Genomic DNA, 23,284 nt, shown 5'->3' on the forward strand with positions numbered 1-23,284 from the left:
AAAATGCTTCTCTGTGTTCTTTTTTTAACAGCTATTTAGATATTGGTTTCATTGAAGTAGTGTCTAGAGATCTTCACTACGACTGGGGTTTTCATGCCAGCTGCTATGAACACAAAATGACAGGCAGTCCCTGACCCAGAAAGAAATAGAAAGGAAGCAACCACTTAGTCAAAGTCACCGAACAGGTCAAGGGTAGAAATGAGAACAAAACCTGAATCTGTCAAGTCCCAGCTGAGATTTGTCCTGTTGTCATACTGCACAACTACTTACTTACAGCATTTAGCTTTAGATGTTGTAGTTGGTTTATTTCTGCATTAATATGGGTGTTTTAAATTTCATGCACAGCAGCCTAGAATGGGGCTTTCCCTAGTCTCTTTCATACTGAAGGCTTGTAAAAGTAATTTTAAAAAGTGAAAGAAAGCTCAAGTGGCTGATCCTGCATGGTGGGAGCTTCTTTCTCTCCACAGCCAGCATGTTCACATTTGCTGCTGAGCTCCTGCTGTGGCAGCTCGAGCTCATAGCTCCAAGGCTCAGCACCTCAGGACAGTGTGTAAGGGGAGTTACTCAGGTAGGAGCAAGCAGCATTGTCATGCTGTGCTGAGCTGAGCTTTGGCCCTACTATACACACACAGGAGAAAGCAGGTCTTCCTTCTGGATTCACAGCCTGGTGTTAATGCCTGTAGTTTTTTAAAGTCTGTATCCTCAACAAATCCATTAGAGATTAGTATGACTCTAAGCCCAGGATATATTTCTAGCGTGGTGACAGAAGGAAATAAGCATGCAAACAGCTGTGCTCTCATCTGTGAAAAGTACTTGGCTTCAGAGTGCCTAAGTTACTTCCTTGATTCCTTGAAAATTAATTGTTTGATAGATTTTTGGGCTGTAGATAGATAGAGGAGGCCGTGGCTGGACATTACAAAAAGTGAGAAGCATTCCCTCTTCTTAGTCTTACTGCCCTGCTGGCTCCAGGGCAGCAATGGAAGGTGGAGGTGCGGGCTGGAGCGCGATCCCGGACTGCAAGTGTTGTGTGCCAGTACCAGGGCTGGGGGGAAAACATCCTGTGCCTTTTCAGCTGGTGAGAAGGCCAGCAGAGGAATGACAATTGAGTTTAGCCTGGTCTTGATTGGCAGAAACTGGTGAGATGGTAGTGAGAGCTGGAAGTAGAAACAGGTTCTCAAATCTACAAGCTTTTGTTAGCCCCTGACCAAAACACTCTTTCCTACAGGGCAGTGAGGACTAAGGCTAGAAGTCCAGAGAACAGGACATGAGCATAAGGGCTTAGTTTCATCAACTGCTGCTTCTATACTGTTTGATAATGGCCTGTCTCATGGATTCCCATATTTTGAGAGGATTTTTTGCATGGTCCCATGCATGCACCATGGTCCCATGCATGCACCTGTACAGGCATGTGTGTGCACACGTGTGTATGGAGTGAAACACAGGAGAGCAAATGTATGGGTGTGGATGTGTACAAATTTGGGACTGTGCAACTGTGGAAATGAAGGAAGCCCAGAAAGACAGCTGCATGACTTCTTCCCCTCCCAGGCAGATCTGTCATTTCTGGCTCTGGGATTGGTTTGTTTATTCTGTTTAATGATGCTGACCTTTCTGTTGGATAAGTTGGCCTGTTGCAAGGCTAGGATTTGTGGCCTTTTGGGACTTGAGTTGTTTGGAAGACTGAGGTTATTTTTTACCACATCAGGTCCAAAGAGAATGAATTCTCATGACCCAGCTGCCCTGATAACTCATTTGCCCTTTACCTTTTGACAGACAAAGTGACTTCAGACTTAGTCATATGTTAGAGACTCTCTGAATTTGAAGACCATCCTTGTAATAAATTATGTCCTATGGCAAAGAAAAATTCAAAGTTCCTTTGAAAGTTCCTATTTTTACAATGTATTGCATATGCTTTCTTGGACAAAACTAGTCTTGTACTTGCAGTGTGAGTTTCAGAAAGGAACTGGAAAAGTAGAAAAAGAAATTGGATATACTGGGGGGAGTATTGCCTCAAAATGTATTGTCTTCCTTGAGAGATCTTACTCCAAAGTTACTTTATTGGTCTCTGTATGAACAACCAGTTTCTTCAGAAATTGTCCCCAAATCTTACTCGATTTTGGGTCCCCCAGTCTGATTCCAGATCTATTTTGACTAAACGAATTCCTCAGGATTAGCACAGAAGTATTCACACCTGGGATGCTTTACAGCATATCAACCAACAGCTTCATCTGTTTGCCAGGCCCTGGAAGTTCAGTGGCCATTGTCCTGCAGTCCTTATGCCTAAGATTAATTTTAGACATGAGACAGTCTATCTCTGTTGAGCTGAGCACATCAGCTGGAAGTGGGAAATCATGTTGTTTTCAATTGCCATCAGTGGCAGCAGCTCTGCAAGCTGGCAGCTACAGCTCCACTGTTGGCAGTGGGAGGGTCATGCTGGTCACAACGCAGAGACCCACAGGCTGCCCAGGTGGCCCTGGAGCTCGGTTGACTGTCACATGAACCAAAAATCCTGACTTGTTTGCTTCCCCCTGGCTCCAGTGGTCCTTCCTCCAGTGGGTGGAAAGCAGGGAAGGGGCAAAAGAGAGATTTTAGTACTTTTCATGGTAAGTTAGCAGCACTCATTCTGACTTCTCACAGGAAAGGGATCTGCTGAGTAAGAAAGTGCTGATTTCACATCGTTGTTTCTCACACTAGAGCCACGCTGTAAGTACCAAGCCCGAGAGGAACAAAAGCATAGTCAAATTAATGAAAAATAGGTTATGATGATAAATTATTCAAGTGGATAAAATTACTTTGGATTTGGAAGACACTGAAACTTAAAGTCCAGATCCTTTTCTGGTATAAAAAGACTCAGCTTCATTGCTTCCAGGGAAACAGAGGGAACTTATATCATTCAGTTCAGGATCTGACTGTGACTGGCAGCATAAGCAGTCATTTAAAACTCAGTGGCATATATTTCGTCTACTTTGGGTGACAGCCATAAGGTGAATGTTTTAAATTCTGACATGGCATAGCCTTTCTTTTGAGATCTGTGGTGTGATTTTAAAAGGGATGAGATAAAAGCTGTGCCTCTCCAAAGGCACATTTTCTCTGATGTTAAAGGAAACAATGTAAAAATATGCCCACTAAATAAATCATCAGGGACTTTCAGAATAGATCACGTCCTTATGTCTTATAACTTGTAATACAACTGAAGTTGTTCACCTTAACTCGGTTTCTTTTGTTCAGCAATTTTTCCATACAAGGAGGTGTGTGCAGAGAAGGCAAGTCTGGAGGAGACACCCCTTCAGGAAGAGATTCCAGTGAACAGAGATAAGGAAGCTTCTCTTTCAACTTCTGGCATGGCACTATCAGAATTTTAATCCTCCCTAATTCCAGTCACATTTCCAAGGAGGTAATAGTGGAGAACAGATGGAAGGCTGTTATTCTACTGAAGGTGAATACCAGCAAGCTGTGAGTGTACCTGGCTCTGCAGAATGGCCTCTGTTTTTTTTTATGTGCTTTAGCCAACATAGGGGAGGAAATGTGCTGGTTTGGCTTCTGCTGCTCTAAGATGAATTTTCAGTGACATTTTCCTTCCCTTTACATGCATGTATGCACATAGAGTGGTGGAGAGCACAAACAGCTTTTACAGGCCATATTTGACATTAGAACTTCCAGTCAGTTGCACCTCTAGAAAAAACAGAACACCCCAAAATCAAGAACATCTTGTAAGCTCTTTTATCATACTGAACTCCAAGGCTGAATCACACCCTACCAAGCAGCAGACACTGAAGTCATAGCTATGCCCCCCCCAGGACCCTGCTGTGATAAGTGGAGAGAGAAAGCCACGTCTCCTGAGACTAGTTCATGGCTTAGGCAGGATGAATCACCCCCTCTTGTCTGAGAAGCAAAGGGTGACAACTCTTTTATCTTTCTGAACAGTCTAATGCCCATAGTTATATGAGTTGAATCTAGGCTTTAAACATTTGTGGCATATAGCTATAAGTCACAAGTGCTCACATTAAGCCAGAATGGCATGGCCTCCTAAACACTTTGCATAGCCATTGCTGTGAGAAGAATGCTTCTTTATCCCCAGATGACTCTTTTAACCATCCCCTTATGTGCAGATGTGAAGAGGACTGACAGTTTCTCCAAAGTGAGAATATTTTCAAATGTCAAGAAGCTTTATTTTTTAATGTGTTAAACCTTATAAAATCCCCAGCTAATATAACTCGTAAATGAAATGAGACTAATTAGTAGGAAAGTAATGAGAGAGCATTTACAGGGGTCACATCCTGAGGTCCAGCCGCAGCTATGGAAAATGTGGGAGAGGGGTAAAAACTGCAATCTACTTTGTTCCTGTAGCACTGGCATTCATAGTTGTTAATTAACCCCAGAAAGGGCAGCTTTAGAATGGCAAAATGAGAAGAAAAATGTTAAGGGACTATGAACTTTGTCTTTCCTTTCTCCGCCCTTTGTCTCCTGTCAGTGTCCCTGGGCAGGCACAAACTCCTTACTGCTGAGACAGCCTGCCCTTGCATCCACAGCAGGCCTGTGGCTCTATCCTTTTTTCTCTTTGTTACAGCCTCATTCTAGGAAACTCTGGTTCAAGTGCTTTTTCCAGGAAAACCTCAAGACCTACTAGGACACCACAAAGTTCTTTTGGCACAGGACATAAAAGTTATGTAGCTGCCCAACTCTGGTTTTAAATGAGAGTCTATCACCCCTCCAGAAAGCAGCACTTCTTGACTTTTGGACTTGGAAGGGTAAGTCTGTTATGGGTTTTTGAGCACTTGCATACAAAGGTATGCAGAGCTGTGTGAGGACTTAAAACAGACCGTGGAATTGGAATACCATCTGGGACAGCAGAAGTGGAAGCTGTTGTACTGACTGCACAGTAAAGGATCCAAATGGCAAATTTATGTTCAGGGTTACTTAATCTTGAATAGAAGTATAAGGTCTCTTTCTTAACTCATCTGAATGAGCAGGGTCTTTCCCTTGACTTTAATGGGCATCTGTATTGAGCTGGAAGTTGGACCTTGAAATGAAACCTTGGCATCCAGGTAACTGAGATTTTAAAGCATGAATTTACAGTTTATCAAAACACTAAGGAGATACTGCTGATGAAACAGCACCTACACTACGTGCTAAATCATAATGTACTTATTGAAAAACAAATGTCTCTAAAAGGAAAATGCCTATTGAAAACCAGACCCATGTTGAACTAGGGTCATCCATTTGCACAGCTTTTAACAGTCATCTACACCTGAACACCTACAGGCTCTCTCAGAACAAGGCAGAATTCAAAATGTTTGAGGCAAGTGCAAATGAAGGACCATGGAGTCAGATTGGTGCTCACTGCAAAGGCAGCATCTGTGTCTATAGAATGATAGAATGATTGAAGGAACTGGATGGAAAGGGAACAAAATGATAAGAGGAGGAGATGCTGTGGCTGAATTAAAACTGATGAGAAGTCAAAAAGGAAAAAAAAATAGAGTAGCACTGATGTCAGGCATCTCAAAAAAAAAAAAATAAAAAAGAACAAGCAGGTGCCATGAGAAAACAGGTATGTTACAAGCAACACAATTTAATCTGCTGTGCAAATCAGAAGTTCACCAGGTCATTGTGGAGAAAAATCACCAACAGGGTGCCAGAAAACACTTTCTTCTTTGTTTCCTCTCAAAACTTAAATTGTTTAAATTTGTTTCATCTCAACTTCAATGGATGTGTTCTCTTAATCTTTTTTATTTTTAGTCCAGTCTTCTTGAATATGTGCATTAATTGCACCTCAGCTACCTTTGAATTTTTCACTAGCCTAATTATTCTTAGTTTTGCTCATGTTTAGGCTGAACTTTTTCTTTCTTTGCTTGTGGCCATTACTTCTTTCTCTGTTTTCTTCTGAGACTTGGTGTAATTTCCTTGCTTCATTTACATTGTTACCTTAAAGATATTTACAGGGAATGTTCATTTTCTTCCTGAGGTTTCTCTTTTCCCCTGTGTCGATCCTTTCAGTTTCTTTCTTTTTCCTTCTCTCTCCCTAATTTGTATGCTCTCCACCTCTTATTACCATACAGCTAACATTTTGACTAATTTTTCAGGTGATTTTTTTCTCATGTATTTAAGATTAATAGCTAAGTAGCAGAACTGACCTTAAAAATCTGAGAGACATTTCCATAAAATATACTGGAGAGTACCTCTTTTTCACACTGCTTCGTGCTTTTAATGTCCATCAGCTGGTATTGCTAAGCACAGCTACACATAGATACACAAATAAATATCTTTAGCCTTAATTTTTTGCAAGTAGGACTTTATATTTCTATTTCTTTTATAACTCATGAGTGAATATCTTATATTCAAGCTGCTGAGACCTGCACAGGTCGTGCACATAACTTGTGTACAAAAACTGGTGAAATACATGAAACTGGTGCCTGCATTTGAACAAGCAGAGTCTGTGCTCAGCTAGGACAGACTGGAATGGCATTCAGTGGGGAAGTTCTCCTTCAGATGCTTCTGGGATGCCATTCCAGGTTTACAGGTTTACATACTTACAGTATGTAATTGTATATAAGACCTGCGTGTAGATGTCTAACAGGATTTTCAGAAGTGACAAGGCAGGCTGAGCTCCTCGTTCCCTGATTTTACTGCTTTATGCCTGAATTCCTTCAGATGTTTGCTACCTACAGTTTGCTGGGGTGGAGACTGCCATTTTCTCCATGCAGGGCTGAGAGCAGCAGAGCCCTGCTGTAGCCAGTTCCTCGGAAGCACCAACACGACAGTGCCTAACAGCAGCAAAACAAAACCAGAGCAGTGCCCAGGGTACGTGCAGTGGGAATCAGCATGAAGTAGAAGGAGCCAAGTGAAAACACACCACAGAACTGGTTCATCTGATGATGAGGGAGTGAAGAAACGAGGATCAGAAATATCTTAGCGCTTCAAGAGGAGGCAGTGTCTTTCTGTTCTTTGCAAACAGACTGATTAAAAGTACCACAAATAAACAAAGGTGTTGGATGTATAAAAAGTGTAAGAATGTACTTTTTCCTTGAAATCTTTTTCCTTACATTTGTTTATAAAAATTGTCTAATAGATGTAGAGGTGCAACCTGAGAATGTGTCTGTGCAGGTAATATGGTGCCAAGGAATGGGAATCTCAAGTCTGTCAGAAAAAGAAATGTGTTTAACAAGGCACACGCTGAAGAAGATACAGTTCCTTTGCCCTGAACCCCCTGCTGTCACTGGCTGCTGTCAACTGGAGGGTTTGATTTCAATGTTGTGAGAAACCTTAGGCAATCTCACACAGTGCAAGTGAGAAAATGACAGCCCTGTGATGATGCAGCCAGTTTTCCTGATCAGCGTGATGGTATGAGAGCGCTGTACTTAGTTATATCGATTTGTCTCTGAGAGCTCTTTCTGCCACATAAATCTCATTGAAAATCTTTAAAGATCTTGCCCCAGAAGGCCACCCTGTTATTTTTCTCTGTAAAAAGAAGCAGTGCCAGGTATTCATTTCTCAAAGTTTTAACTAGAACGGTCAGTTTATGATTAAGGTGTGAATTCATCTGTTTTACATTTTGAAACATCTAAAAACAGCTCTGCACTTTATGATTAACCTTTACTTCTAAGCAGTACTACAAAGAGCTGTATTTATCTCCTCTCCCTTTCTTACTTGGATCAAGAGGTTTGAATAAAGAAAATCACCTTTCTTTAAGATGAGGAATTGGAAGGAGCATTGTGCTTATTATAGCTCAAGCCTTAAGTACAATAGGTTCCACATTGAAAAGATACTATTTGTGCCACTTTAGTTAAAAAGACTGATAATGCTTCCCTTATGGAAGTTTTCTTTAGAGTGACTAAAATTATTTTAAAAATAAATAACCACTTGAAATTAAGGATCAATTCTTTCAACTCAGCCAGAGCTAAGAAAGCTCAAAATACTTACTTACATAAAGTCTGAATTACCAACATGTCTGAGACATAAAGTGTTCTTTATGCCTGGCAGACTCATTTCTTCTAACATATATAGAAGTAAATATGAGAAAACACAAGCAGTTTGACCTTTTTTTAACTTGACAAAACCACTTTTTTAAAAGAAGTAACTCTTGACTTTGAATTACCTGTAACAAAGACAGAACCTGAACACCCACATGTATATGGGTTTTAGGCTGTTCAGGTACAGAATAGATTGCAAGAAAGGGCTATAAATGTTTCACTAACACTAAATATTTGGTAACATCAACATTTTTTTCCTCTTTGATAGCACAGTAAATTATTCCTTGCCTTGTTCTGTCATTCTGCACAAATGCAGTGATCTGTGCACACACTGTAATAGGATACCGAGGACTTAATTTCCTTCTTTTCTTTTCTTCTAAATAAACTAACTCCAAGACCTTTTACAATTAGGATGTGCCAAAGTGTCATTTATTCATTTAAATTGTACAGCCTAGTGCAACTGAAATATAATTACTGTACATCAGAACAAAGCTAACTTCATAAAGCCACATGACAAGCAAGAACTGATTAGACAAGCATCCTCCACAAGTGCAGAACCATTGGCAGAAAAGGAGGGTACTGAATTAATCTGGGACAATAATAGCAACTCATGCCATATTTACAAACTTGCTCCTTTGGAGGGGACAGCTACACTGCTCATTTCATTGAAACTGGCTTCATACAAAAATACTGCTGTATCCCTCTGTAATAAATGACAAAATTATGTTCTGCTTAATTTCCTGTTATCTCCTAGAGCATATTCCCATTTTTGAGTTTTCTCCAAACCTTCTTGCTCTAGGTATTCTTATTCCGACTTTATAGTAAATTATTTTAAGTTACTACAGTAAACAGATGAGAAGTCTGATGTAGTAAATCAGCAGGGTTTCTGAGGACTAAAGCCAGCAGTGCCTAGCAGTGCATTTGTAACATGTCTACTTTTAGTCAAAAGTACAACTCTCATACCTGAACCATATCAGCGTATCTCCACCAGTGTGGAAGTGTTTTTCAAAGTGACAGTTCAGACTGATTAGAGTTTGAATCCATGTTCCAGACTTGCAGAAAACAGTGCATGAATCTTGCCCAGATTGATGCACATTTCTCACTTTATGCACCAAGACTAGTGCCTTTAGTTTCCATAAAGAGACAGACTAAAAAATCATCATATGCAAAGAAATTCGAAGTCAGTTTCTGAGCCTCCAGGTTATAGAAGCCAACACTGTGCTTTTTTTGGAGCAGTCTTTGAATCTCTGAGCTCCCCTTGATACCCCCAGCCCCTGATACTAATGGTTCAGGTTTATGGGAGAGATGTAAATATAGCCATTAACACTTTATGACAGTCCAAGTTATATTTCTGCCAGGAACAATGTTTCTCTGGCTGCCCCTCAATGCTCCTTTACATTTCCTTCAGTCTACAACCCTCTTTGTACTTAGGTGAGACAAACAGACTCATCTCCCTCTTCCATAGCTGATAGTATGGGAATGGAGGGGTAGGAAGAAAACGCTAGCTGGCCACTGTGTGCACAGGAAAATGGTTTTCATAAAGCTGTTTCTTGTATCTTCCCTTCAGTGTTGGAAGAATGATATTTGTGTCTTTTTTTCCTAAACTCAACACCCCTTACACCAAACAAAAGTATATGCCTTATTTGCCAAGGAGCATAGAAAGGGTTCTGGTGGCCTCTAACTCACCACTGTCCCAAAGAGATTGGGCAGTGGGAAGGCAGCCTAAAGAGGGAAGTGTTTTCCTTTAAGTAATCAAAATGTCTTCCAGAGTTCACATTTTCTCACTTCATCACAGCATTAGCTCCAGTAATGACAGGAGTAACTTGTACTGACAGTACTGGATGAATAGAAAAGGGCTTTTGGAGTTTACCAGTTATTAAAAGGTACCTAGTGAGTGCCCAGAACTATCTACATCAATGAAATGTGAATAGTCTATTCACACTTGCAAGTATAAATCAGAGCGTGGGCAAAGTACCTGTCAGGATTTCAAAAGACAAGAAAGATAAGACTGTGCAACCATTAGAATAACAGCTTTATATATATATATATATATATATACACATATGTATATAAAATAGTTAATATATGGTGTAAATGTTTATGAAAGTATGTAGATTACCCAGAGGATAAAAGAAAGGAGATGCAAGAACAAGAGGCCAGTGAAATAAGTTTGCAGTTCAGCTTTGGTCCAGTTGGTCTGGAGGTTGGGTGTGCAAGAGGGGTGACCAGAGCTGGCACAAAGCAAGCACTGCCTGCAGGAAAGACATGACCTTCCAGTGGAGAGGAATTGAGAGAGAGGCAGGAGACAGCTGACAGGTTTTGATGATGCCTCAGCTGATACACAGTGAGAGTTTTGGTTTTGCAAGGTAATGGTTAATGGGCAGTAACATGGAATGCTGAATGTTTTGCACAATGTTTTGTATTTTGTGACCTTCCTGCCAAAGATCTTTGCCCACACAAGTTTCTTTTATTTTATAGACCTCAGGAGAAACATGTGTGATCTGAGTTCTTTTTTGTCCTCTGCTGCACTTGGTGCTCGTCATCAAACAGTTAATCTGCATTGCATTTCAGAAGCCCCATCTCCCTTCTGCCAGGATCAATGATAAAATTTTGACTGTGAAAATGAGAGAACCCACGGGCCAGATGGATATTTGGTAGCAAAATATTTGAAAGGGTCTTTTTGCAATAAAGTGCTACATGAAGTACTTGCTCTAAAGACAAGCACCAATATCTTGTCTCCAGGGTATTTGTAATCAATATTATATTACAGGTTGATTAAATACCAAGATATTAGAGAGGTGAATCTCAAAAGTATACTTTTGTCTTTTCTTTGTTTCTCAAAAACAGCTATAGAAATTATTTAGAGAAGTGTTGACAATACCAGAAAACAACAAAATCAAAATAGCACCACAATCAATATCTCTGAACATGCAATCTTGGCAAGGGGGAAACACTCATCATTGGATCAGTACCTGGCAGATGCTGCAGGAGGGCAAGAATATTACAACTTCATGGCCTAAATTCTTGGCCCATTTTTCCTATGCAAATAGTTAGTATAACATGTGGAATAATTTCTACGAATAGCTTCTTAGATTAGTACCCAGTGTGTGCATAAAAGGTGGATGCTACTCAAAAAGGTGATGACAGCCCTGGGAAGCCTGTTGTCCTCACAGATGTGTGGTAAAGGATATGTCTGGTGTGCATTTGACACTGGAACACAAAAATGGGCAAGAAAGAGAGTGAAGGCCATGTGAAGAGCCATGGCTAACCAAGCCAAAACTCATAGCAGGAGCAGGTGGCTTGGCCCTCTTGTCTCTGGATGAATTTTCTCTTTTTTGTCTTTGGCAAAAGTCATTAAGTCACTATCTGTTTGAACAGGGAGTGATAAAGTCTGGTAGCAGTGTGAGAAGGAGGAGGCAGAGAGAACCTGGTTCTGTACTCAAAGAGTTAAAAAAGCTAGGCCATCACAATTCCCAGCAGTGGCAAAAAAAAACAAAAAATGCACCTGCTTCTATTTTCTGTTCTGGCAGCTACACCTTGGTATGAGGAGGGGAAAAAGTACATTAAACTGTGTCTAGGCTGAAGAGTGCTCTCTCTGTGAGCTCTCAGGGAACAGACTTAGGGGAATGCTGTGTTGAAGACCAAGGCAGTCAGACCCATACCGTCTCCTTACATTCCTGTACCAGCTTACTCACTTTTCACTTACCAGGGCTCTTTTATTCAGCCCTCTTTTCAATGTCTTGTTACCAAAGTTTAGGTTTGTTCTTTGGGGGCATTTTTGGGCTTATTTTATTAGAGGAGATTTGAGAGTTTGTTTGTTCTAATAAGCTGGAGCTGTAATTGGGAAATGGGTTAAGCTTCCTTCCAATTAAGATAATTGACATGAAATACCCAATTGCACTCTGAGAGAGAGAGAAATAAGTTCCCCAGCTGAGCTGTAGAAGAGAGCAGTTTTGTCTAACAATGAAGGTAGAAGCAGATGTTTAGAAAAACATGTAAAAGCAATCAGGAGGGGATTCATACATTTGGTTATTAATTAAGATGCATGCATGAGCAGCCAGCCAGCTGAAGTTCTGAGTAAAGAAAGGCAAAATTCCAGCAAGGGGTACAAGGAAAGCTGGATTTAGGAGATTCCTGGGGTTTTAGGGTTTTTTGTTTGAGTGGGATGGTGGGGAGGGGGGATGTTGGCTTGGGGTTGTTTGTTTGTTTTTGAGGGGTTTGTTTTTTTTTCCTTCTGTAAAGGAGGAACAGCCCCAAAAGTTTTTGGAATTTTTGAATTGGCGCACCCCCTTGCATACAATCTTCCTGACTCTATTCTCTTGATGATGGTAAGTTTGTTTCTCTTTTACTTAAATAAAGTAGGATGTGATGATAAGGTCCTATCAGGCCATGAGTGTCTCGACAACAAGTAAAAATATAAATGGTTTTGTGCACTCTGTGGTTTGCCAAGGTCAAAAACTGTGTAATAAGTATTGGAGCAATTAGAAATAGTGAGTGACTGAGGGCTTCTGACGATGCTCATGTTTGCTGCTGTGTGGGGAAGAAAGGAAGTGGAATTGGCCTTTCTGATTGCAGGGACAGAGGTGCTTGAGGGTCTGTTGTAGAGATGGACAGCTGCTGAAAAACTGTTAGATGTAGCCATCAGTTTGGAGAAAAGAAAATGCAGAGAGTGGGTATTTGCCAGTAACTGTCTGTACTACAATCAGGGAAAGATGGGCTAGCATTGGCAAGAAAGAGGAAAAGCTTCAAAGATTTTGGATAAGAATATGTTGGGGTTTTTTTAATTTGTGCCTTATCCAACAAACTCAAATTTCATTTACAGCATCAAAAGGAATGTTATATGAGAGTAAGACTGGAAGAACCAGCACTGAATTCACTTGGCTGCTTATTTAAGTAATCATTCCTGCAAATTTTAAGCAAGTATTAAAGAATCTTATATGCTTGCTCTTTTGTTTGGTTCTCTTGTTCGAGCCGTCCTTGAAATTAATAGAATCACAGAATAGCTTAGATTGGAAGGGACCTTAAAGATCATCTGGTTCCAATCCCCTTGCCCTGGGCAGGGGGACACTTTCCATTAGACCAGGTTCTTAGAGCTCCATCCAGCCTGGCCTGGAACACTTTGAGGGATGGGGCATCACAACTTCTCTGGGACACCAGTGCCAGTGTCTCACCACCCTCACAGTAAAGAATTTCTTCCTAACATCTACCCTAAACCTACTTTCTTTCAGTTTGAAGCCGTTCCCCCTTGTCCTGCCACCATGTGCACTTATAAAAAATCCTCTTTTCCATCTTTCTTCCAGCTCCCTTCAGCTACTGGAAGGTGGCAATTAGGTCATGTCTTCTCTGCTCCAGGCTAAACATTCCCAATTCTCTCAGCCTTTCCTCCCAGGTGAAGAAGTCCATCCCTCTGGTCATCTTTGTGTCCCTCCTCTGGACTCACTCCAACAGGTCATGTCCTTCCTGTGTTGGGGATCCCAGAGCAGGGTATAACACTGCTGGTGGGGCCTCACAAGACTGGAGCAGAGAAGCAGAGGAGGAGGAGACAAATTCAACAAGAACTTTAGGAAAATGAATGACTGTTGGCTTTAATGGCTCATCTTGCTGACTTATCTCTGTGATGACTTTGGTAGTATTAAAGAAAGATGATTATTTTCAGGAGGTCGTGGTTGGTGTGTTACTTGTTATGGTGTGGGGAGTAATTTTATGTAGATAAACCTGGTAAATTAATGTTGGAAAACCAAATACACTTTCTGGCTGAAAGGCTACCCTTTAGATGAATTTTCTTTATGAATCAAGTGCTCTCTGATATAGTAAATCAAATGAGAGGACAAGAAATATGAGAGATTCCTCTATAATGTAAATAAAAGTAGTTCTGCTTTTGGAGCCTCAGCACATGTGGAGGGTTGCAGAGTCTGGACCACCTTTCAGGAGGCGGACGACCAGGATATCTTCTGCTGCTACTGCCATTATATAGAAGATGAAAAGCTCAATCTAACACTTTGTGAAATCCTGCAGGGCTGCTCTGACATATGAAGTAACAGAGCCACGAGATGGAGTCACTGCAGCCCCTCTGTGTTGGCACCTGCAAGGGTGTGTGTGTGCCCCTGCTGAAGGGTGTGGGTGGGCAGTGGATGCATCCTCCTGGGCAGTGCCAAGCTTGGTTTCCCTGGCTTGCTGTTCAGATAATGAGGTAAATAAAAACTGTGTAGACTTTTGCATTTATATCCTTGTGATATATCCTATCAATATATCCTATTGTTTTTAAAAGCTGTATTTTGGAGGGCAGGGCAGGTGGGGTTGGCTATTCATACAGAGGTTTTCTTCTGGAGCTCCACAAAGACTGCAGGTGGATATTTGGGCTAGTTTCTCATTAGTTACCGAGTTTATTGAGTCCTTTCATGAACCCCATCTAGGTGTCAGTGCTAAACTGTTTGATTTTGTGTTTCATTCAAATGATTCTAATGAAGTACTAGTTTGCTGTGACCTTTCTCACTCTTTTCCTTGTCCTTGTCCTTTAAATATGATGGAATTCCTGGAGATATAGACAGCTCTTTTATTAAGGGAGTATTAAAATGAAGAATTTTCTCTGGAGGTTGTTCTTATGTAAAAAGATACTGCAAATGACATTTGGACTCTCCATAACTGCAATGAGACTAAATTTTTTTTTAATCTCACATGATGAAAGACAACTCAAAAGTGCTATTATAAATTATGTGATCTTTATATGCTTAAATAAAGGCATTCTGCATGCCTTACCTTAACAAAGCTTCTGCTGCCTTCCTGGCAAACCTTGGCTTTTTTTTTAAGCCAAAATTAGGTGTGTGATCATCGATTTATATCCTCCTTGTAGTAAGCATCACTAAATGATTCCTTCTGGAATTACACCACTCTTGGGAAGCTTTGATGAGCACAGAATAGTGATCCTGAGGCTTTTATTGCATGGTGCAAGCCAGACACTTAAGAATGGAATTTCAAAGACTGAGTCAATTTAGCCCTTTGTCTTAAAGTGATTAGAGAATCTTTTCAAAGGTTCATCTTTATGATAGTGTTGTAAATACATAACGTAGATTGAGAGAATTAGGAAAAAAAAAACCCAAGTTAGAAAAAACAATTTATTAAGTAATATCATATAAATAACTTGTTACAAAAATCAATTTGCAAAAAGGCAAATTCACTCTGTCTGTGAGAAATTGTTGCTCAAATCGGTTTCTCATCAAATCCTTAAATTTCATTTTCCCCTGCCCCCCAACCCCCCAAAAAGAAGCCAGTACAGTGAACAGGAAATATAAGGGAGAGAGTGCACACTTCCCATCTGACAAAAACAAGTTGCCCATCCACGCTGCAGAAGAGATAATTATTCCAGCATGGTTCCCTTTGCAACACAGGAAAGTTCTAGGTGTAAACCTCTTGAGTGACAAAATTGTCACCCACAAATGTCCCTCCCTGCTGAACAATGACCAGATCCATCCAATGCTGAGGCTCCCTTGGCACAACCAGGGGATGACATCATGAGAGACTGAGTGGCTGGAGCATACCAGTAAGTAAAGCTTCCCAGGTGGTGGCATCATTTTCAATTTACGCTTGGAAGTATTTTTAATTAAAAAAAAAAAAAATCAATACCAAAAAGCATTTATTTTAACGGGTTTAAAAATTCACAAATCGCAATAGGAGTTTGCCAGATTGATTTCGCTCAGTAACACAGTTAAGATGCACATAGCATTTATTATAAGGCCTTTCTTTTAAGTTTAATTTTTTCAAAGCAATTAAAGTAATCACAGAATTAAAACAGTACAGTGATTCTGAAGAGTTGTTTGTGTCAAAATCCAGAACCATTTTGTGTTTGCAGTGTTCTTTTTTTGTTGTGTTCACCTGAATGCTCAATAATTATCTAAGTTTGTATCTTTTAATAAACACTAAAGTAATAGATCATAAAAAACTAAAAGCTTATAGAAAGTGTCTCCAGGTATATTTACATAAATAGTGCAGTCTCATAGGAAAAGTCAAAAGCCCACGGGAATGGAAAGGATTTCTCTATATGCTGGACTTTTGCCTTATTTGTCAAATCGACTTTGTGGTAGAAATTTAAATGTAGCAGCTTTTTTTTTTTTTTTTTTTTTTTCTTTCTTTCTTCCCTCTGCTTTTAAATTTATTTTTAAAGAAAGCAAAAGATACGTGAAGGAAAAAGGATTAGGGCAAGTTCTGTAAAAGCTCCTTTGAAATCCAGTAACTCTACACACAAGATGATAGTTTTGTGGTTTTAAGTGCCATGGCCCTGCCTTGCATATGACTGGCTACCTCCCCACACCATCCACAATTCACCTCCTGTTCTTCTCCCTGAAATGCTCAGTTCTCTGACACTTGTACCTCCTATAACCCCAGCCATGGCTTTTGGATACCTACCACTGAATTTTATGAATTCTTCAAGAAACTGTTTAAGTGTATGACAAAGAAGGATTTGGGCTCAAAAGTGTAATATTGCAAGATGATGGGCAGGATCAAGATTGTTTCAGCTGGCTTAAATAAAACTGCTGAGGGCACAGAGTGGTATTAAAGCATTGTGTTGGAGTTCTGCCTTTTCCTCTCTTTCTGGAGCAATGCATGAGTCTGTAGACATTAAAAGCTTTTGTTCTTTAAATACAGAAACAATCTCTGAGAAAAGAACTCTTCCTAAAGACTGAACTGAAAGCAAACAATATTGTGGATTTGACACTTATCGGATGAGGCTGCTGTTTCACAGGTGTAGATGGGTTGGAAAAATCCTACCTTTCACAGCTTATGACATAGTTCATACTCACTGGAAGTAGCATAATGACTGTTATTTTGTCGGCTCTCATTTGAGGAGGAAGCTCAGACTGCAGCATTAATTGAAAAGCAAATGGGCAGGGGATGGCAGCATCCATTTGGGACAGGGGTCTTCTGAAACACTTCAGTACTTCTCATAGCCAAAGGAAACATGGAGAGACTTTCCCAACAGATGGTGGCAGGTAGAGCTAACACAATGGTGGGTTGCAAAATTACCTGCACAGAACCACTGTCAGGAATCCACCCTGCAGAACACCATCAAGATAGTTCTGCTGCAGAAATTTAACACATGCTTTCTTTCTGAGAGATCTACATGGAAATGGCCTGCATTTAAGTTGCTTGGTCCAAAAAAGATGTCTTTCTCCCTATGCATGCAGATGTCCCTCTGGTGTGTCAGTAAATCTGAAAATGTTAGAAGTCCGCTCTTGGTTTTGCGTAATGTTGGTAAATCTGGTTTTGAAACTGTACATGTGTAGATACTTATTTCTAAAGCCATTTCTCTTTGTTATACTTCTCTATGATTGTTCTGGTTTTTTATGGTACCGCAGATGTTAATTTTCTTGGTTTTGTGGGATTTTTTTTTTTTTTTCTCATAACAGAGAAATGGAAAAGTTGTAACTTGCAATGTAGATTGCTACTTCCTGAAATGGATTATTTGAAGGTTGCCTCTTCCATTTACCTTTAACAGTAAAGAAACATCTGTCCATAGAATGAATAAGACCAGAAAAATATATGTTTCCTAGGAAAAAATTAAGAAAATATTTCTGTTGGTACAGGTGACGTGTTTATATACTACATCTCTTTTTCAGCACATTTTTGACAGAAATAACTGAAAAACACAGACAATTTGGTTTTCTCATGGTTAGACACAACTCCATGTATGTCAGGTTGGGGAACACATCTCAGTCCTGTGATCCTACTGGTAGAGCCTTGTGCAGAGTTCTTTGCCAGGCTTTGCCTCAGGCTCTCTTCCAAGCACTTGTCTGCACAGAAAGATGTCCTGGCACAGCTCACAGGCTGCCGTGTCTCCCTACACTGGTGCTGCTGTGGGATAGAATTGGGTTTAACCCGTTTTTCACCTGGAGTAAAAAAACACCCCAGCAAACACAAAACAAAACCAGCTCCCTGCCAGTTTTCTGGGGTAAAGTGACTCTCTTGGGAGTTGAGATGAAATGATTACTGTAGAAACCTTATTCCATTTCAAGTGTAGAGATGGTATTGTTCTGCAGTAGCATGGATGGCATAGACTCCCAGGTCCCTGTTTCATGTTGACTCCACTGAATTCCTTAGCATCTTTTAATATGTTTCCTGTTGTTAGGTCAGATGCTTTCCCAAATTAAAAGCCAATTGCATTTTTACGTCTCTACCTGGCTTAGCTAAACTGCCTAATAATATTTCTGCTTCTGAAATAGACGTGGTTATAAGAAGAGCAGGCTTAAAACAGCCTTGAAAGCCACTTCATTGCCCATAGTCCAACAATTGGTTATCTACAAATGACAATTGTAGCACTGTGTGAAAGCATTATTAAATACTCATTTCTATCATCTAGCACACCACCATGCAACAAAGTGCAAAGAAATACTACTGCAAAGGTTTGTATTCACTGCAATATGGCACTTTCAATATTTAGAATGCAGTACTGATTTTATAAATTGCACTTTGTGGTACTGCCAAGCAAGAAGAAAAGAAAGAATTGAACTCTCCTTGCTGTGTGTGAGATGCTAAATCTGTTTAATTTGCAGGAAAAAAAAAAGAGACCTTAAAACCTAGATGCATAAATAATAATTTGGATGCAAGTTTGTCTCGAATTTTCTTAGAAGAATGCATTTCCTATTCAGGCACCATATTTGTGGTGACGTAACATAATTTTATATATATAGCATATTTACATAACAGGCACGAGTAGCCACTCTATTATTTACTGTGTCACTCAATGGACGAGATAAAACCAGCTTTGAATTAAAAGGAATAAACCCTCAAACCAACTCAAAACTTGCGCTTGGACTGCTACTAACAATCACTAAATCAGACAAAATCACTGTACAAACATAGGAAAATAGTTACAAGGAGTTCACTGATCCTCCTGTCTCATTATCCCACCCAAGGAGTGACTAATGCAGGCTGACTCACAGGGTGGCCCAGCCCCTTCAGGGCCCCGGGGCTGTCTTCAGTCACTGACTCCCTCCTCCCAGTGAGCTGGAGTGGCTTGAAGGGCTGGACGCTTGTGTGGCTTCACAGCCACCCCTCCACACACCAGTCTGTATCCTTGAGGCTTAAGGAAGGGAAGAGACAGTTCACTGGCTCACTTTGGGCATCCAGCTGGATTCTGAACTTGGGGCTATTTGCTGGAGGCAACCCCAGAGAGCAGGGAGAGAGAGGGATGTGCTAGGAAGCCACTGGGGAGAGTCCCTGGAGGGATGTGCTGGCCCAAGTGGTTGTGAGGGGTGCAGCCCAAAGTGAGGGACCTGTGGCAGGTGGTGCTGAGCATTTGCTGCTCCACCACATATCTGAAATCCAGATGGTCTCTCCTGTCTGCCAGAGCCAGCTTTTGGACAGATTGCTTCCTAGAAGTTCCAACTTCAAGGAAGCCATGAAGAGCTAGGCTTTTAGCATCTTAAATTACTTAGGGGCCCTGAAGAAGACATAATAAGGCTCTAGCCATGCCACTGCCATTATGATGGGTGCAACAGCTCAGCCTCCCCACTAAGTGATGGAGCTGGGAACTGCACTCTATTGGACTTAAACACTCTGAGAGGCCTCCACCAGGGGGGCTGAGGGCTCTGGATCCTTGGAAACTCTGGGCTCCTCTGCTCTGAAAGCACCCAATCTATAGTGCTGGGCATCTGCAAGCCATTAGTTGCTGTGCCCTATACATAGAGGTGTGCAGTGCTCCTCACTGTGAACGAGTCCTTTCCCGCCCAGCCAGGGCCTCAGCGTGGCTGGTTCATCCTCTTCCCTCTGAGCTGGTCCACAAAACCTAAAGTTCTGCCATTGTGGTTGTTGAAATCTAATACTTGGGACTCTTATTGCTCTATTTAACGTTCAATGAGTAATGAATTCCAGGGATTAATTTTTAATTGCTCTTAGTTTTCTGTTTATAAACTTTTTTCTCATCTCTCTTTATTTCTGCAGTAAATTGGAGCTGTTTAATTTTCAAAATGATTCACTTAAAATTTGGGGGAGGAGGAAAATAGATCCATTCCTGTAATTCTGGTATTAAATACTGTTTCATGAAATAAATGAGAATAGTTACACATGAGGTATTACAAAAATAATAATTCCTTCTTTCCTTGGCACAGTGCCATGGGCTGGTTCCCTGCTTTGGAAAACAGGGGGGTGTTTAACTCCTGGAATTGGATATGCCCCATGGCAGCCCCTTAAGGTGTTCTCCAGAGAGCATCACCTAGAGGGCTGGATTTGAAGAGCAGCCACTACATGACCAATTGAAAAACCAACTGAAATACTGAGTGGTGTGCAAGCGATAAAGGAAACAATTTTGGCCCAAGATTATGGCAACTTTCCCACCCCACACCTGGACAAAATTACTTATCTTGGCAAAGCAGATAAACGCACACAGAGAAACTTGTGGTTAAAATTAACCTTTTGGTGAAGTTTTTAACAACCCTAGCTAAGTAGTTTATTTAAAAAAATGAGTTATAAATATAACCCTCCCTTTTCAGGCCACTGGAATGACCATTAATTCTCACTTATTTGTTCATTCATGGTTTGAGTCTAGGAAAAAAAAAAGGAAACAACTACCCAAAAGAATGAGAAGTTATTTCGTCTGGTGGAATGACAGCGTTTTCCATTTCTAAAGCATTTTCCAAATGTCTTACATAGTTCTTGCAACATCCTGATGAGGTAGGCATTATTTCCCCATTTTACAGATAGCAAAACTGGGCAGAGAGTCAGTCAGGAATCCACCCTGGACATCCAGGCAAAGAAGGTCAGGACAGAAAAAGCACTTTCCACCTCTGCAGTTGCTCCTTTTGCCCCAGAGGGTGGCAGTCACCTTGAGGTCAATCCTCCCCACCTGCACATTGGAACGGGCAGAGTAGCTGGATATGAACATCCTGGCTCCAATGTCCCCAGGACAGTGGCCATCACTGAACTGATGTGCAGGTGGAGGCCAACTGAGAAAGTGCAAACAGAAGCATGGTTATGATCTGTTCCTTCCTCCAAGTCATGACCTAATCTGCAGCTGGATTTGATGACTTTCCCTGCATTGCAAAGCAAGCCTGGGTTAGAACGGGGAAACCATCTAAGAATTATATATTGGGGCTACTGACCACACACACGTGCACATACACATCTCTCCAGCAATGCTAGGTCCAAAGAATATATACAGAGCAGTCAATGAACTATAAATATGTGTGTGTTAGTAGGATTCAGTGCAATGGGGTAATGGTGAGTTCTAGAGAAACACAGGTTTAAATGACCATTAAGCCTCTCTACCCTCCTCATGAGTAAAATGTGTGTTTGATGTTCATTTCTCAGCTTACTCTACTTGTATAATAAACCTTCATTCCATCACCACTACTTTTGACTATAATACATAGGGTAAACTAGGGTACCTCATTACATTGGGATGTGCAATACACAACAGAGCAGTCGTCTGAGCTGTATAGTCTGAATACAAGTAAAAAGCAAGTGAGCTTAAACAGTAATATACTCCAATTTACAATATAAGCAGAACAAGTAAAAATATTGCTCCCCATCTGAACCCTTTTTTTCCCCTCCACTACTGCTGTGCCTGTAAGATTGGCTTGGTAAACTGGATGCACTCAAAAAATAAGGATTTTGCCTGTTGGAAGCGCATAAAATGATACTAGAGAAAGTTTTCTGATGGCTAACCCACACAGACTGCAGTCATTAGACAATTCAAATGTGTAGAATAGAGAACCCTTTCAAACAGCTGTGAAGAAACAGAAAGAAATAGCCACTTCACATATCCCAGTGCTGTTTCTGGGAATGAGGAAGAGAAAAAAAAAAAAAAGGAAAAAAAGACATCATATTAAGAGTCTTTGTCACTGTCCATTGAACCATACATATCTGCCAGCTTTTTAAACCGAGGTCCCCAGTCACTGAGGTAATCGTAGTCCTGATCTCCGTCAGTAGTCACCGACTCCAAGGAGCTGAGGGACTCGGCCACGGAACCATTACCTTCGTAGGCGTAGGTGGCTAATGAGTCATACGGGGGAGCTGTTGGATCTGTGTCGTTTTCCTTTAACCTTTGGTTAATGAAATCTCTGACATCCGTGTTGTCTCGCGCTGTTGCAGTCCGCCGCGGCATAAAAAGTGTTTCCGGCACGATGTCTCTGCGTAATTTGTTATCATCTATGGCTTCGGGATTCCTCAGCGTGCCAATATCAAATGCCTGGGTGTCCTCTTCTCCACCTCCTTCGTCGTTATAACTGACAATGTTGTCTCTGATGTCTTCTTTGGAAATTATCAGAGGCTCTTTTTTCCGCTGCCGCCTCAGTGCTGCAAACAGCACCACAGTAACTGCAAACAAAGACAACAGCGAAAGAGAAAGGGAAAGGAGGTTAATCCCCAGCTCCACGAAAGCCCAGAAGAAATACTGCACCTCTCCTTTAGTTAGAAGTTTGAGAGGATGTTTTGAAAAACTGAAAGTGTGCACATCAGATTTCCAGGCTGCACTTGCTCTGCCTATGAGCTCTCTGGGAGATGAAATAGCATGGATGCATGGAAGAAAGGAGACATCAGGCTTGTAGGAAGCCAAGCAGAGTGTCTTTTTGCCTGTAGGCTCTTTGTTACCCAGAGCCATAGACTAATTTTGTCACCTTGAGAACAGAACTAGTTTAATGAGAGCTGGGAAGGAAGAAACACTTTCTCCAAAGTAAGTAACATCAGATGTTATTTGTTTATGTTGAACCCCTTGGACAATATGCAACTGCTTCTATGGACAAGGATGGTATCTACTGAGCTTAGCAAAGCTGAATTTCAAGATAAGTAAATCTATCCTCCTCTGGGAAGGAAGCTTGGAATATGGAGTGGATTTTCAGCCAGCACAGAGTCTGAGTTTTATTAACTTCCCTGGAATGTTTTTACAATGTACATCACCTTGAAAAGTACACAAATTAAATAATGGACCAATGAGATATGGTAAAGGTTATGGTAAAGGTATTTTTTAATCTGACAAAGGCAGAATTCTAGAACATATTTTATGTCCTTAATTTTAAAGTGTGTGTTTGTTTGCATACACTATTTTTTTTTTTTTTTTTGAGGGAAGGAACTCTTTCCATGACCCTGATGCAAATTTTAATTTTTTTACTCTATAATGATTTTCAGTCATGATGGAGATGTCAACACAGAGTGTGGAAAGGGATATGGTCAACCCTTTCCTGTAGGAACAAGTTTCAGGTTTCCTAGCTGGAATCTACATTAAGATGTAAATGGCTGAATATTGACAAATGAACAGTAGCAAGGAGAAAGGATATATTTCTGCTGTCAGTGTTGCTTTGGTAGTCTGAGGTCTGCAGTGCCCAGCATTTCTG

General features: G+C 40.8%; 1 protein-coding gene and 1 long non-coding RNA gene across 2 annotated transcripts in view; both read right to left on the reverse strand.

Moving 5' to 3' along the window:
* LOC136365611 (uncharacterized) overlaps positions 1-23,284 on the reverse strand; it is a 671,431-nt gene that overhangs the window by 390,449 nt on the left and 257,698 nt on the right. The gene's annotated exons all lie outside the window — the stretch shown is intronic.
* LOC136365605 (cadherin-6) overlaps positions 19,016-23,284 on the reverse strand; it is a 104,236-nt gene continuing 99,967 nt past the window's right edge. Inside the window, exon 12 of the mRNA XM_066326210.1 lies at positions 19,016-22,271. Coding sequence (XP_066182307.1) covers positions 21,781-22,271 — 491 coding nt within the window. The 3' untranslated portion in view covers positions 19,016-21,780. The remainder of the gene's footprint in view (positions 22,272-23,284) is intronic.

This window comes from Sylvia atricapilla, chromosome 1 (genome assembly GCF_009819655.1).
Source record: "Sylvia atricapilla isolate bSylAtr1 chromosome 1, bSylAtr1.pri, whole genome shotgun sequence".
Taxonomy (NCBI): Eukaryota; Metazoa; Chordata; class Aves; order Passeriformes; family Sylviidae; genus Sylvia; species Sylvia atricapilla.